A 16,752-nucleotide genomic window follows, 5' to 3' on the forward strand; every position below is an offset into this window, starting at 1 on the left:
TCCAGCGCTTAATCTTCTTCTGGACATTTGAACAAAAACAAAAAATGGAAACAATGCGAAACAATCATCGCCGATCGTTTGTGGAACGCTTTACTGACACGTCCACCGCCTCACTGTTTCACGTTGGGACATAATCAGCTGTGTAAATATTTTCCCACAATTAACCCTTGCAATTTCAATTTACCTCGCATTTCCTTCCACTTTCGGGACGCTGTTGTTCTTTACGGGAATTGCTTTAGACGTGATGGATAAGGTAAAGGACTGTACGAGGTGTAAGGTGCTATTCACCTTCACCCAAATAAAAGGAAGCTTAAAGCTTACATTTTTACATGCAGTTTTCTAAACCATAAATACATTAAAAATTCAACAGTCCATCATAGTAGCACAAATCCCCCAATGGAGCTTAACTGCACCGTTAATCAATTACGTCCATCCGTGAGCCTACGGATAAATGCTTGTTTCATTCATTCGATCGATTCGAGCAACGTTAGGGTTTGGTTCGCATTCTGAATAAAACATCCAAACCTGAGCAATTCTGTTCACGAACGTCAAACCCGGTACTTGCCGATCAAATTTTTAACGAACATTTACAGTGAATTATTACACACTTCCAAGGCTCATGTGTACCATCCACAGGCAAGTAGAAGTATAATAAGTGCATAACGGACGATTTTCATGGTTACAAGTTACCATCGCATTCCGACTAGGAGTCTCGCGCACCCAGAAACTGCATGATTTTAAACTGCATCAAAATAATAATAAGTCATTCCTTTGAAACAATCCTGCGAAGCAATCCTACACCGTGGCTTGCAATGACTTTATTGGCTGAATAATTTAACAACGTTCTGGTCCTTTCAATTTACCGCGATTTTAAAATGACATCCTCGGGTGGATCAGAAAAGAAAACGAAAACTCGCACTCCCGCCAGTTGACAGTAAGTTCTGTAATTTGTAGATTGCAGTTCGATGGACATACATTTTTAACGCTACGAGTTGTCCCTGCTGTTCAAAACGGCGTGGCAAACTCTGCCCGAGGAAGGTAAGTATAATAGACAAGGGATCATTATTATATAGAAACGAGCTAACGCTATACATTATGCTTTTGCCTGTCACTCACGTAGCTTGGTTGAAGCATTTGATAATGGTTCATTATGCTTTAATAATAATAATGCTTTTGTACGTTAGTAGTTCCAATATGTGTGTGATTTAAATAATGCAAACAACGAAGCAAATTCTTTAACAATTTATTACTGAGCAAAATGCTATTCCTTTACCAGTCTAAAGGTATATGTTCTTTATGACTATACCACCCAGAAGGAGAGATGCAACAATAAGCTTCAAAGAGCCCATTACAGTTCCTTTAGACGAACTAACATCATTGCCTAAGATGATCGACTCGTACGGTCCAATAAGCAGCCGGGAAGAGTTTACACTTTGGTTGATCTTGTAGCGAGACTCTGTCCCAACCAAATACACACGCGCATCCACCGTTTCGTATAAATCGTGCAGATCAATCTCACTCATCTCATCACTCAAATTAATGATAACGACAAAGTACGAACTATCAGTAGGTTCGTCTCTGAGATATCGCACGAACCCAAACACATGCTCGTTTAACGCTTTCGAGCGAAAGGAACCTTCACGAAACACTCGATGTCGCCGTAGTTTGATAGCTTCCGTATACACGTGATAGTGACTCCAGTCGCTTTCGAGCTGCTTGCGAAGATTATTTTGACGATAGTAGGGATACACCGGTAGCCAGGTTTTGTTGGACACTGAAAATCCTGCATTATACGTGTCGTCCCACTGGAACGGTGTACGTTGAGGATCGCGAGATTTCCACTTATACTCCTCGGGTCCAACATTACAGCCCTGCGGGTCTAAGCTATCCTCCCAGGACATATCGCGATAGTCAACCATACCGATCTCTTCTCCATTGTATGTGACGGCCACACCCGGTAAGGTCATCAGCAGGATGTTCATCGCATCGATACGCTCCTCTCCGTAGCGACTGCCAACTCTGGGCTGATCATGGTTTCCCAACACCCAGTTGGTAACCTTACCACGAGGTAGATTTTCTAGCCACCGATCAATGACATACTTGAAGTCACGTGCATTGGAATTCCCGTTCAGTTCACCCAGTAGAACAAAGTTAAACGGGAAGTGTGCCCTTTGCTCGGAACCGTCGTCCGATTGGTAGAAGCGAAGTACCATATCCATGCTGGTGTATGCTTCCGTGAGCATGATACTGAAAATGGGACCAAAGGCATTACAATCGCGACAGGATCAACTTACTCACTTCTCAAACCGTACATAGTGTCCGAACCAGTTTGCTCCACGAATTCGTCTATCACCGTTCGCCAGTGTCCAATTACGTCATAAGTTTCCAGCTACAGAAATACCAACACGTATTACGTTTTCATTCTATATTCTCCAGCGTCTTGTATCTCCTCGAAACTACTTACGAGATTGTTTGTATAGATGTGATTCGTGTAGCCATAGCTTAATGGATCCGATGGATCGTTGATAGGTTCATCGCGGAATTGATCATCTTCGAACATATGATTTATTGCATCAACCCGAAAGCCGGACGCACCACGCTCCATCCAGAATCGTAGAATGTTATCAAACTCTTCAATCACTTTCGGATTGCGATAGTTTAAGTCCGGTTGTCCAACCTCGAACTGATGAAGGTAGTACTCTTGACGCACCTCACTCCACTCCCAGGCAGAACCGTAAAATACTGAGTTCTAAACATTGGAGAGCGTTTCCAATTATTGTACAGGAGCATACCTCAATATATCAAAACACTTACCCAATTGTTTGGCACTGCAGGTCTTGCCTGTTCTGGCACCGGTTTACCGGGATGCCACACATAGTAGTCTCGGTACGGTTCAACACCAAGCTCCGACTGTTTAAACCACCAGTGCTCATTGCTCGAGTGATTAGGAACGAAATCTAGCACGATCTTCAATCCGAGCTTTCGTGCTTCGGCGAACAGTTCCTCCAGATCGTGGTTCGTGCCAAATAATGGATCAACCTCAAGGAAATCACTCACATCGTACCCAAAGTCTCGTTGCGGCGATTTGAAGATAGGACTTAGCCATGTTGCATCGATACCGGTGCGCTTCAGATATTGCAGTTTAGCCGTCACTCCACGGATGTCTCCCACTCCATTGCCATCGGTGTCGTAAAACGATCGTGGATAAATTTGATATAGAACGGCCGTCTTCCACCATTCGGTATCGGGTGAATCTTGTGCTTTGATTTCTAATGTCACCATACACACCGTACTGACAATGAACCAAATATTCCACCTGAACATCGTCTTTCGTGTTCGCTGACCGGAAAATAACTGTCTTCCAGCTAATGAATCTAACTAGCTGGAAGCAATGATCATAGACGATGTTTTTATAGCAAACCTTATTGTCAAACTGACAAATGAAAGACAGCAAGGCTCTTGATTAGATTATAAAGGCATACCGTATAACGTAAACAGGGCTTACCAGCAATCAGTAGAACTTCTACCTTCTTAACACTAATCTAATAATGTCTAACATACATTGAAAGCTCTTATCAAAAGCTAATTTTTGGTATTCCGAAACACACGCTGCTTAGATAAGATACAATGAGTATTGCGCTTCGGATGCAAACAGATCAATTCCACAGCTTCTTACAAACATTGTGACGCACACGTTGCTTTCTTTTCCATCCCAGCCCGGCGCCCATACAAATGTGTGCAATTGCATTCGAAAATTGCACTACCAATGTACATGCGTACGTGCGTGCCTGCCTTCTTGCCTGCCTGCCTGCCTGCGCACCAATGCGAAACTGCAACTCGATACTCGCGCGCTGAAAAACGAACCTGCTCGAATTGCGAAAGGGATATGATTGTAGAAGGGAAACAATGAATGAAGAAGACAAAAAACATCGCGTATGCTCATGAAGCATTTTTTGCCTATGCATCTCTCTGTTTCTCTCTTCATTTTTATTCAGTTTTTCCAGCACCTCGAAAGCTTATTGAGTTTGCAATGAAATAAAAAAAGCCGAACGTCCGAAACGAGTACGCCTCCATCAGGGCGCGTCCCTTTTGCAGCCCTTGCCCAAGCACCGAACAATTAAAGAGGGATTTTATTTGGTCTGATAATTTGTTTAATTGTTTTATAATTGATATGATTAATTTTAAATACACGCATCGTGAGTAGATTTTTTTCTTTCGTTTTGTTACCCACATACATGTGATAGCAAAGCTTTTTCCGTTACGTTACGTATCGATTAAAACGCGCTTGTGTGTGCATGTATATTTTTTTGATAATAAAAGAGAAACAAAAGAACACAGTAAAATAACATCACTATCGGTGTTCGATACATTAGATAAGCTACACAAAACGAAACAAAAAAAATGGAAAATATGCACTCCGTTTTTTTTGTTACCAATTTATTAAGTTCGATTGCGTTTGCAGCCATACGGAGCCAATATTGGTGCGTGGGGAATTTCTTTCGAGCGAATAATATAATTGTTAAAATTAGAGCACCTCGAACAAGCCACCGGTTTTTGGGGAGGGTAAATCTAGCACTTGGCGAGAATTGGATCGCTTGAGTGCAATTGTTGTGTCTTTCGTTTTTATAGTACCTCACATTCCACACATGTTTGTGGAGGTGGAGTTGTGGATTTTGAGCATTCAATATGGAAATTATGATGTTAGTTTATTCCAGTCTAAATTTCATTAGCATACTGGTGCAGTGGTATGGAGCCGTGGAGGCTTAAGTGTTCACCGGAGGGGATACCTTCTTGTCTTGGGTTTTTATGTGTACACCGTTTAGCTGTAGCTGGAACAGAGACGCGTAATGGCTTCAAGATATTCGAAGCTGGGAGAGCTACACGGGCGCACGAGCCGTATGCGGATGGTAATTAAACCTATGCTCACATCAACATCACTTCCCTTCCCGTGCTGTTGCTTCGTCATCGTCGAATGATGATTTCTACATGACTTTTAAGACATTGATTTAATAGTTGTATTGATCGAAATGTGTGTATGTGTGGTTTGCTTCCCCTTGCATAAATTGGACGCTCGTCTCACAAGACACAACCGTACAAGTGGAGCCGGTACCGTTTAGCAAAACGACTTCATCGCGAGTGTTTCATCGCAACTACCAACCCTTCAGTTGTGGAGCAAGGTATCGACCGTGGATGGAAGATTCGTTTTAGCCGGTATCGAGGTGGTGCAACTACAAAAAAAAACTCTCGGTACTTCGTTCGTCCAATCGTAACGCAATTGGTAGCACTTAATTGAGGGTTTCATTGACACGGAATCGAACGGAGTCGTACGAAATCGTTGGTGCAATATTATATTCTCTACTGAGTCGGATCGAAAATTCCTCTCTTCATGCCGGGCCCCATTTTGGAACTCCTACACTACGCTAGGAAAAGGAAAGGATCTTAGCCCAGAGCTGACGGCAATGCAGGTGTAGCGGTGAACCGGTGTTCAGACACATTGTTCAGGGGGGGTGGGCAACTGTTTGTATTGTTGTGCTGGAAAGTGTTTTCTCAACTACTTGCTACACTTCATGCCTTTCACAATGGTAAAGACACCGGTAACATCCTCTTTAAACAATGGCGAAGGAAACACAGTTATAACTTAATTTCCATACCAAACTTCTTCTTTTGCAGCTTGCAGTGAGGAAAAGACAAAGAGCACCTGAAGATGGGTCTAACGGGAGTGCAAAACTGGCAAAACAGTAGAATCAACTTCTGTACTGACTCACTCCCCCAGACCAGACTCTTCCGTTGGGTTGGGTTTGTTTATGATTCTTGCCCTCCTTTCTAGCCTTCTTGGCTGGGGACACTTACCACAGCAAAAATTAGCCAAGATGATGGGCTTTGTGAGAAGGTTAATAATTCAGTAAAACATTGATTTAAATATTTGTACCACCTGCTGAATGGTGTTATCACTTCAAGCTTACTTACGCATCACTTTGTATAAAGTGTGAACGATTGATTTTCACAATCTACCTAACAACAGCATGTACAAATTTAACTCCAATCTTGAAACAATCCATAAATTCAACTACAAAAAAAACTCGTAATATTCATCATTACAGAAAACACGTTCTTCCTCTTCCTGTAACCGTAAAGTACCAAAAAATTCTCTGCCATAACTCATCTCTCTGATATGCACTGGTGGAAAGCTTCTCGTTTTGCTTATCGTGAAAACATTCGGTACAATCTTAATGCAACCGAATTATGCCACTATTCTTAGCAAATCTCCTTGAATTGAGTTATTTGGCAGAAACGCCATCATCAACCACAATCCATCCGGAACCGGAAGGGTAAAGGGAAGCCACAAACAAAAAAAGGGATACAACAAATTTCCCAATACACTAGACCCATCGGTTTGATTGTCGGTTTTGGTGTACCACGGGAAACGTTTACATCATCATTTGCTAGCCACATAATTTGCTGCCTTTTTTTCTTACACCGTTTGCCACTGTACGGAAATGCTTTGCAAGAACCTTATAAAGCTCCGGCAGAGTTTTAGGTTGTATTTACGCCTAGTGCAATACATTTGCATCGGTACCTTGGGTAACGCTTGGTGCAACCTATTCCGTGGCTAAAAGATGACGAATGGTTCTAACCATCGTAATAATGTAGAACGTTCACCAGCATGTAATGATTGAATATTATGCAAATATGTTCGGAAGTAGCCCAAAAACGGTTTTGGAACGGTTTGGAAAGCGATTGAAATAAGTCCATTGCTTGTCTTGATAGACGGTAAGTTTCAGTTCGCTGATCATATCTTACTCGTTTGATTTTACATATTTCGGCTGCCATTGTCGAAACGAAAAGAAAGGTTTCGATTGCGAAAATGAACGTTTGGCTAAGCGATAGCTTAATCTAGCACTATTATTTATGTAGTTTTGAGCAGTAGAATGAAAATTCCGTACGAGGTCCATCCTTTACGTTTGCAATTTTTCACTTGGTTTTATTGTTTCTTTCCATTTCGGTTACGTAAATTGTAATACCATTAAAGTTTTGCGTAGTGAAAACTTTGTCCATAATTTAACTATAAACAAAATCATTAAATATTATTATTACGAGCGGAAAATCGACAGAAAGGGATTTACCAAAACGAAAACAAATGCAAAGAATAGAACAATTCCTTTGCCGCCAACTTGTCGCGAGGTCTAAAATTCAAATTTGGTGACTTTGGTGCATTAGTACTTTTAGGGGAAGATTTTTTATTTTTCGGCCACGTGATTTTCTTCATCATACCCTATTTTATTTTCCTACCTTAATCTCTATCTCGTTCCAAATCCAATTTGCTTTTAATGCAAATAAACCACCCTTTCTCTAATTACGCTTCACGCACGTATCTTTCGTGTGGACGCTTTTGCTATCTCTTATAATAATATAAGCTGATTGGAAACCATTAAGCGATAATTCGGTAGCGATTCCTCACTTTGCTGCTCGTTCTTTCTTAAGCCCCTATCCCCCTTTTGAATCGTTTGAGTGGTATTATGAATTGGTCGATTGCACATTTGCCTTCCGCCAAACCATCGAAAATCACCCATAAGTCACAACAAAAACAGGGTAGCGCCACCCCGGCACCCCCGGAACAGGGTAACCCCTTGTTTCAATTTTTCAATCAATTAAACCTCACACACACACACGCACAACAGGCACACGCAACCGAACGCTAAAGAGCAAGACCACTTCCGGAAGGTGTTGGGCGACCGAAACAATGCTGCAAAATGTATCTCCTGCACCTCGAAACGAACCGTGTGACTGAAGCGGTAAAAGTGTTTGGTCAACCACGACCCGAAGCGTGGTTCAATCCCACTAATTCGCGACCAAAACGCGCGCGCTTCCCTCCCCCAAGCGAACTGTTGTTGAATCTTCTGGCTGCCGCCCATCGTGCATGTGTCAAAACAGTTCCATCCGGTTTGCTGCCGAACAGTGGCTTCGATGCCACATTTCCCACATTTTGCCAACCATGCTTTCGGGTTTTGGGGAACTAGAGGGGGGGAGGGTGTGAAAATTCGCCATCCCCTCCCGATGTGGCGAATGCCACCCACCGGAGCATCCACGGAAAACACGGATACTTGATGGCATGAAGCGTGAGCTAGACGCACAAAAACAACACTCTACATTCTACGGTGTTTATCACACATTAAAAACAAATAGTTTGCTATTCCAAAACAACCGAGTTTTGTGCCGGGTTGTGCATCAAACTGGCATGTCATGTGTTCCGGATATTCCGGATTTTACCTGAAGATATTGCTTTGTAGCATATTCATGCAGAAACATTTAATTTTCTGCTATAATAATTTACTTTATTCCTTTAATATAACAAACATTTAAAGCTTAAGCTTTTAAACTTTATTCTTGTAATTAAAATATAAAAATAAATTAAAATTTAATAAAAACGCTTCTACAAGAATTTCTGCAAGAACAACCATTACAGAAACTCAAAATATAATTCTACCAAAAATGCATCAACTAATTAATTTGTTACTTCAAATTAACATTTAAATTATACAAATCTTAAACCTGCACTTTCATTCTGCTTTGCTGCTTTACACCGTGACGCGTGCAGCTAATTTTCACCTTTTTCTTCATACAGCAGCAAATCATATTCCACTGCACATGGCTACCGGACCGAATAGCAAACGTAAAATGCATCCTCCAAAATGCAAGCGGCGGCGATGACGCTCTCCTGCATCCAGGATGCATGCTTTATCTTTAATTTTAATTAGGCCAAGAGCTCTCCACGGTGCATAGAGCGCCATGGTGAGCGCAGTCCGACCCATCCTTCGTGCGATGTTGCCGTACGATGTTTTAGAATGGTTGGTTTGGTTGTGATTTTGTTTTTCATTTTTCGTCAGTATTATTATTGTTATCATTATTATTAGTATTATTATTATTCGTGTGTTTCCCATGCGCGTCAGGCGACCGGTGTGTCGCGTCGTTGCATCCTTCACCGCCCGTACAAAACTGGCGCACTTACAGACGCTGGCGCAAGTGGAGCCGCAAAATCCCAGCTTCTCTATATATATTTTATTCATTTTCCTGCCCACTTATCATTTGCAAAAAAAAAAACCTTCTTCCACCTTCAAGTGCTGCAAGTGCATCTCGCCTGTCGTTCGGACACGGTGTAAAACCGGGAAAGGGGTAAGAGAAGAGTCAGAGGCTGTCGGTGGATGTGGTGGGAGGCGACTAAAAAAGATGAAACGAAGAAAAAAATTTTCGAGCACTCTTACCGCCTTGCGTTGGCAAAATCAACAGCACACACATACAAAAAAGAGTCTCAGTCTCGGTGTGGCCAATTGCTGGGGTGGATTTTTTTGTTGTTTCTTTTTTGTGCATTTTCGAGTGCTGTAAAATCGTTCCATTTTTGCAATCACATACAAAATTATCGTTCTTTCCAAACGTGCACCCCCTAACACCATGAGGCTGCACCAACAACTCATCTAGGTTGGTCTAGATTTGTATCCAGTTTTCCTTTAGACCTCATCTCATTTTTTCATTAGAATGTTTCTGTGGTATGAAAAACTGCTCAAAAATAGATACTAGGCATCGTGCAGTTTTTTTGTTTTGTTTTTTGTTTTACCTTCGATCCTTTTCGTCCAATGGTCACGAGGACGAGCTGCATAGAACGGTTCTTGCTCGGTTCAAACCTTTTGCACATTATGCTTCTGTCTTTTTTAAGGATCGCTTTCATGGTGTGAGTATGATGAGAAGAGAACCAAATAAAATGATATGCCGAAGAACGGAATTCGCTTTGATTTTTTTTTATCAGAAAAGGCCTATGAGAATTTCCTGTATTCTACAAATCCTGAAGTTATACTTAGGATTTTCAATTTTCAGGTTCAACTTGTTGTCTCACTAACGAATTATCATACGAATATTTGTTATTTTAAATGTAAGAAATTTGATTTTAAACTAGAAAACAAATGAAAATTGAAATGAAATGAGAAGCACTTTGTTATAATTTTACTTTTAATTTCTGAATTTTGGGGCGGCCCGGTGGTGCATGTGATAAACGGCGCCCGTCTACACGGTAGGACCGGGTTCAAATCCCATCCGGACCGTCCTCCCCGTAGCATGGACTGACTATCTGGCTACGTGGTAAAATAAGTCTTGATACGGCCAGGCCGTTCTAACAGAGTAAAAGAAAAAAAATCTGAATCAATTTCTCACTTAGTTTTTATAACTTACTTATCATTTAGTTTTAAAGGTACATACAAATTTTTTGTCACCTTGAAGGTAAATTCTACTGAAAACAAACTTATAACAAAATATCATACTCACCATCACCATCGTAGTACATCTTTAAAAAAAATTGTAATGAAAAACCCAGGAGAAATGCAATCTTTTCAACCTCAAAAAATGGTCCCCCAAAGCCGCTCCCAGGGAACCATCCACTGGACATAGTTATTCTATGTAAATTTCATACATTTTTAAGCAATTACTAGCTCAACCAACACCGAGAACACCATGCTAAAGGGATGATGACGAGCATAATGAAGTCGTGGAAAGAGGGAAAGTGAACAAAACTGAAAAGACACCTATAGGTGCACGATAACCACATGGAACTTTTAAGCGAAATGGATAGAATTACCTTTTTTTTTCGCAATACCTTTCAACAATTTCATATGTTTTGATCGTTATTTTTCTTTTTTCTTAACACACAGTTGATATGAAATTATTTTCAAAAGAAATTGGAAAGTTTTCCTTTTCTTCTAATTTATGTTAATGCTAATAAACTGATAAACTGTTAAATAAACTTTTTACTTTTATTTTAGTCTATGCTAGTCTGTAAAAGGACCAATTGACCATCTATTCAATTTAAGAATGGTCAACATTTCTTCAATGTTTTAATTACCGCTACATTGACATTAAAAAAAAGCAAATCCTGTCATTATCGTACCATCTCCACAAATAAAAACGAACTAGCAAGAAGCTTGATTTTCGCCAGTTCAAACAATATCCGCCAGTTCTCCAGCTCCAGGAAATGACCATTTGAAGAGGATGTAATCTAAAGGTTCAATAATTGGTCATTATGTTTATAGATTTCCACCCGGGGAGGCAACCGTTTCACAATGAGTTCATTTCCTTATAAGAAACCTATTTCATTGTACATTACAAAATACATTGAAGTGCTTGTATTGTAATACATTTTTTTTTAAGTAAAGCCTTATTACTTGTAACGTGAAAGTAAAGTTTTGCTATGTTTATAATATTGGGTGAATTTAACAAAACTTCAGCTACATAAAACGGAAAAATAGGAATGAAAAAGAAAAAAAACCCAAATGTATTCATTATTTAATTATCGCTCCTGCGATATACCAAACAGGATACAGAGTATTGAAGGCACGGGAGCTCATAAGAAGCGCGTACGAAATGGTACAAAACGATGGAAAAAATAAACTCACCAAGAACGATAGACGTAGAATGCTAGCAGGTCACACCGATGCCATGGTTGACCATGTTGGCCACGACGGCTAAAGGAAAGAAGGTAGAAAGAAATGTAAAAAAAAAAATCACCAGTCATAGGAAATTATTATATAATGAACGTCTGAACCGGAAAACGGTGATGTGGCCGCAAAGACGAACCAACCAAACCAGCGGCTAGCACAATGCTCGCCCATCCTAATGTTTGCCCGGTACGCATCCACGTTCTGCTGTTAATCGTCTTATTTTATTATTATTATATTTCTCCAATCTACGTTCGTTCGGTATTTCATAAATTATCTGCACACGCGTGTTGGTAGCGATGATCACCTCCATACGAAAGCTTTAAACTTCCAGGCGTAAATCATTGTGTTTTTTTTTTGTTCAGTGATCAGTGTAAAAATGAACTCTTTATCAACGTTTTCATGATCTCTTTTCTTTTTATTGTATTTTATTTATATATATTTGCTAGTGAATTTATTTTAGTTCTATTTACTCACCCTTTTATAAATTTCATTTTTATTGATGTTTTCAAACGTCAAACCAAATCTAAACAAAAAAGGTTTTATTCTTTTCTTTTTCTCTCTTTTGGCTCTTTTCCTGTTTCACCTTTCACCCTAATAAGCATGTTTTTTTTTCATTTCAAACGTTTCAAGAGTGGAAACAAGAAACAACGAAACAATCCAGTATGCAGCCACGGCTGTTTCGGTGCATCATGTTGACCCGGAAACTTGCATATATTAATAGGTGGTACCATTGTTTCTTCCTCCTCCTCCTTCGCTTACACCCCTTCTCATCAACCCAAAACCCCGCCGGGGGTGCAACGGATTGACCTTCAACCGGTCACCGTTCTATTAAATAAAAATTCTTAAACATTTTTAGAAACATCCGGACACGGGCCCAAAACGCGATATATCTACACCAAAAAATTGCATTCGTCTTCCGCCCGAAGGTGTCTTCTGGCGCGAAGGAAATTAGCTTTTCGATCAAACATCCCCAGGGTGGCAGCCGCGGAGGGACAAGCACCCCCGCTCGGCGTGAAAGGCATTGCATTAAAATGTACCACTCTTAGGCACGACATTCGCACCCGCTGCACGACACGTTTTCGCTTCAATGCAGCGCTAAAGCGTTATCAGTCGTGGCGCGTGAAAGTGGCAAGAAAACTGTGTCTTGGACGAAAACGGAATGCATTTATTTTATTTTATATGCAGTTGCATTTTGTCTTGCATCTGGGTATTCTTTTTTTTTGTTTTGTTTTTTTTCCTGCTTGAGTGTTCTATGTGCGCTTCCACGAATGGGAATGCAACCACGTCTCATGCAATCGTCGTGCTGCGACAGTAGGCTGATGGTTTTGTATACTGACGTTATGTCTTTCCGTGGGCGTAGAAATGCAACCAGTCAGCCATCATGCGACTGACGTGTAATAAGAAATTCTACATTTCTTTTCCTTTTCCCTGTCAGATAGTTCTGCTTGTTATTGTCAGAAGCTAGGCTTAGCCCGCGTGTATACCGTGTATGACAAAATATATTATACCGAGCGCATCTGAACGTATGCCGGGGGGGTGAGAGTGTTTTTTTTTTTGTTTTTGTTTCCATTTCCAAAATGCATCTGCAATTGCAAATTGCACCAGTGCAAACAGAGGAATGAGTTTGTTTGCCGTTGATTTTTATTTCAAAAAAGTTTGAGCTTTGGTGATAGGAAATCAAAATTCACAAGCATAAATTGCATCGATTTCAAGCGAGATTGGAAAACGTGTCAAAAAGTATTGATGATTGCTTTCTTTTTGATTATATTTTACCTAACTACTCAATGACAAAGTGCGGATGGGGAAACCCCCTGAGAAAATGTCTCACACTCTAAAAGAAAAATTAAAACATGTATGTGAAACAAAAAATACTTATGATTTGTTTTTAATTGCAAATCGGCTAGCACAATCCTTCAACCAGAGCATAATACGCGACCCATTGAATGATGCTTCATGCATTTGCAACAAAAGACCACATCGCACCGGGTGCATAATTGCTCGCAATGGGTTACGGGGCCCATTATGATTAATTAAATGCTTCATAATTATCATCATCAGTGTTACCAAATTGATGTGGCAAAGCACCGGGGCACAGCACTGGGCCGGTGATGGCGGGTCCAGCAGTCCAGGCCACTCGGCCCCATTGTTTACATCATGCTACGTGATGTTTATATTCTTGTTTTTCTTCTTCGAAACAGCATTTTATACCCGGTAACCGTTGCACTTCCTGGGTGAAATAAGTTGCGGAAATGAGGTCGATTTAGGGTTAATGTTGAATTGAAACTCATTGCTACATAGTTACTGCCCCGCTAGTTTGTTGAGTTTTCATGCCTTTACTCATGTTTTGCTCTCCATCTTGTTCTCGTTTCAGGTAAGCGAAGGATGATGATTAGTTCAGACCACTTTGCAAACACAGTTTTCAATTTGTTTGAATCTTTTTACGCTGACAATTAAGATAAGTATCTGTGTATAAGTAAAATATGAATCATTTGCTGTTACTTCAACCAAAGAGGAATAGACCAACCGAATACATAGAAGAAGAAAAAAATGTCCAAAAGTGCATCGAAACATAATTATTATTTCGTTCGCTTTGTCCGTCCTGAGCGTTATAGTCTTACCTCCCAAGAATCCCGTTCAGGAAGGTAAAATAAATCGTAAACCTTACCACGCACCACGATGCATGGCACATAACTTTGCCCATACAAATAATATCAAACTTGCGGGGTGGCCCAAGGGCTGTTAGAGTTAGACAAAAATTAAAAGCAACCTATAATTCCCGTCGCGTCAGTTTGTCAAGTCATAAAACGCCATTTTTAACTGCTTCCTTTTGCAGACCGGTCACAGGATAAAAGTGTATATATGTGTTAGTGTGTGTGGCAAGATTTATGAACCATTCCATAGTAAATAATTCCCATTTTTTCTGCCTAACCTAAATCACCAACATTTAGTTTAAAAAGAAATGGAAACCAAATAAGCTTCCCGAGCAAATCGTGTTTATTACTCGATTTTTTTGTTTTTGTTCGTCAACGAATTATCCTACTTCTCAAAAGACTGCACCAGTTTAGAAACCCGGCGGTTCCCGGCTAGAATAACCTTCCCTCCCGAAATGGACCGATCCGTAGACGGTAGTAAAGCGTTTGGAGCACAATTTCAATTTTATGATCGGTAAACTTTAATAGCAGCGTCAATTTGTTAACGCTTCTCACGCACGCGTGAACCGCCTTGCGGGGACGGCGCCGTAACAAATTGTCCGTTTCAAGTGTAAACCGAATCATTTTCCGCAGTAAGACTGGGCAATAGAATGCATCAAGTTGAATGCTTAACATGAACCACAACGAAAAAACATTATATATAAACCATTAAAATTAGGAAACGCAAAAGTTACGTAGCATACTAATGCACTGCCGTGATGCATGAAAAAGAAGGTTGATTCGGTTGGTCGTAAAAAATTGGGAAAATTATGTTTATGGGTACTTTCTTTCCTTTTTGGTATGGAAACAATATTTTATTTGTAATAAAAGTTATGTAAAATTTCATTTCAAATGTATTCCGTATCCACAATTATTTATTATGTTTTTTATAGAGGAAATAGAGGAACTATTTTTTCTGCCTTTCTGCTCTTTAACAATCATTTACTTTCTCCTCTTACCTCAGAAGAGTAATATTAATAAGCAAACATTAAAGAAATATAGTTCACAAATAACACACCACCAACCATCGGTACCGGTCAGCCATGCCCTATGGCCCCTGAGTAGGGGGCTCTCTACCACCAATATACCAGTACCTATTAATAAGATAACAGTAAACCTTCAAAAGGGAACAAATCTCAGAGAAAAACAACACCAATTACAACTTCCGACCGGCAAACAACTCGGCACAGTTCGAGGAGCACCCCCCGAAAAACCCAGGTCGGTAAACTTCAATTGCGTATGTTACTCCCCCGGGGGCTGATTAACTGACCCGTGTGCTCTTGGAATCGTAATCGCGTTCTCGACTAAATGTCAGCAGAATCTTCTCATCTCATTTCCGGAAACTGCTGAAAGGAGGGTCCCTCCCCCTCTCGACAAAGACCGGGTAAGATTCGATAATTTTCCACCAACCGTCCGCCGGTCTTCCAGAGGTGTCCAGGTTTGCCATAATCTCGCTTCGCAATTGTGCCCTATTACGGGCATCATTAAGCGGAAGGTGGCCAAAAGCTGTACCGTGATGGTTTCCCGGTTTCCGTCGCGGGAATTTCGTCTCATTTGCCGGAAGATGAGCGGAATCGTCGAGTCATCGTTGTTTATGTTTGCCTGGTCCGGTGTGTTCGCTTGAAATTCGTCTTCAAGACTTCGGTCGGTACCGCTGGCGGTCGGAAGTTGTAATCGGGAGGTCAGAATTACTAACCCGATATGCCCTTTCCGAAAGGTAGGGAACTAATTGAAGGGAAGGTGTAGGAGAACAGCGATGAAAATCCGCTGCTTGTTCGTTTGTCTCTTGTTTTATATCATGCCATATTCATATGAAATATATTAGGCAGTGTTGATTAGACATTCCTTGTGTTATTGTCTGTTTTTTGTAAACTAGCCATATAAAAAATTAGCATTTCGTTTATGAGGATCTTCCTTTAAAATTCTCTAGCAATAAGATCATTAGGGTTCGTTCAGAGATCTTAACGTAAGCTAATCGAATGTTGTCTAGCCTTAGTCCTGCTATTGAAACGGACTCAAAAAAAGCTGCTGCTACTCCAATTATGTAGTTATGTTAGATTAGGGATATATCTACTAACATGAGTAAACTTTACAAAAAAAACTATTGGGATTAATTTGGTATTCAAAATCATTGATTATTCCATTAATTTTATTAAAGCTAGTGTTCATCATGAGGTATCTTGTTAGTACATCGCACTGGTTTGAGGCGTGCCACTGAGATCTCGTCTAATTTAAGTATAGTTTTAATGAAAAGACAAAATTTGAACTATTTTTTCCATTATATTTTTCATATCAAAATTATCATGCTTGAAACTTCCAATTTAATCCACTCCATGACTGAAATGTTTACTTTTTTGCACAAATGCAACCAATTTATTAACGTCTCCACCAATAATCTCTCGCTTCATTCCTCAATAATCTCCTTCACATCGCTACATTCACCCAACGTTTCAAACATTACGATCAGCTTGTTCACGCAATTCATTAGTATTAAACCTTAAAAGTCGCATAAATCTAAACGGGACCAAAAAACAAACGGTTAGATCTCGTCATCTTCCTCATCATCATCATCATCATCATTG

At 40.2% G+C, this 16,752-nt stretch overlaps 2 protein-coding genes across 4 annotated transcripts in view; one reads left to right on the forward strand and one right to left on the reverse strand.

Moving 5' to 3' along the window:
* Window positions 1–16,752, forward strand: part of LOC125770366 (protein bric-a-brac 1-like) — a 130,460-nt gene that overhangs the window by 66,400 nt on the left and 47,308 nt on the right. The window contains exon 3 of one of the 3 annotated variants that reach the window (XM_049439861.1): window positions 13,852–14,949. The exons of the other annotated variants lie outside the window; for them this stretch is intronic. Coding sequence (XP_049295818.1) covers window positions 13,852–13,866 — 15 coding nt within the window. The 3' untranslated portion in view covers window positions 13,867–14,949. Of the gene's footprint in view, window positions 1–13,851; window positions 14,950–16,752 lie in introns of those variants that run through there. 3 annotated transcript variants of the gene reach the window in all.
* Window positions 1,177–10,045, reverse strand: LOC125770367 (maltase 1-like). Its single transcript, XM_049439862.1, has 4 exons — window positions 2,815–10,045; window positions 2,465–2,749; window positions 2,313–2,389; window positions 1,177–2,247 (listed from the first exon to the last, which is right to left on the reverse strand). The coding sequence occupies exons 1-4, from the start codon at window positions 3,322–3,324 to the stop codon at window positions 1,278–1,280; spliced, it is 1,842 nt and encodes a 613-aa protein (XP_049295819.1). The 5' UTR covers window positions 3,325–10,045; the 3' UTR covers window positions 1,177–1,277.

The sequence above is a fragment of the Anopheles funestus genome, chromosome 3RL, assembly GCF_943734845.2.
Source record: "Anopheles funestus chromosome 3RL, idAnoFuneDA-416_04, whole genome shotgun sequence".
NCBI lineage: Eukaryota > Metazoa > Arthropoda > Insecta > Diptera > Culicidae > Anopheles > Anopheles funestus.

Excerpts from the sequence above, each read along its gene's own strand:
- LOC125770367 (XM_049439862.1), bottom strand. The coding sequence starts at position 3,324 with ATGTTCAGGTGGAATATTTGGTTCATTGTCAGTACGGTGTGTATGGTG. Across the intron at positions 2,750-2,814 it reads CTGCAGTGCCAAACAATTGG|AACTCAGTATTTTACGGTTC; the intron begins GTAAGTGTTTTG and ends TCCAATGTTTAG. Across the intron at positions 2,390-2,464 it reads ACATCTATACAAACAATCTC|CTGGAAACTTATGACGTAAT; the intron begins GTAAGTAGTTTC and ends GTATTTCTGTAG.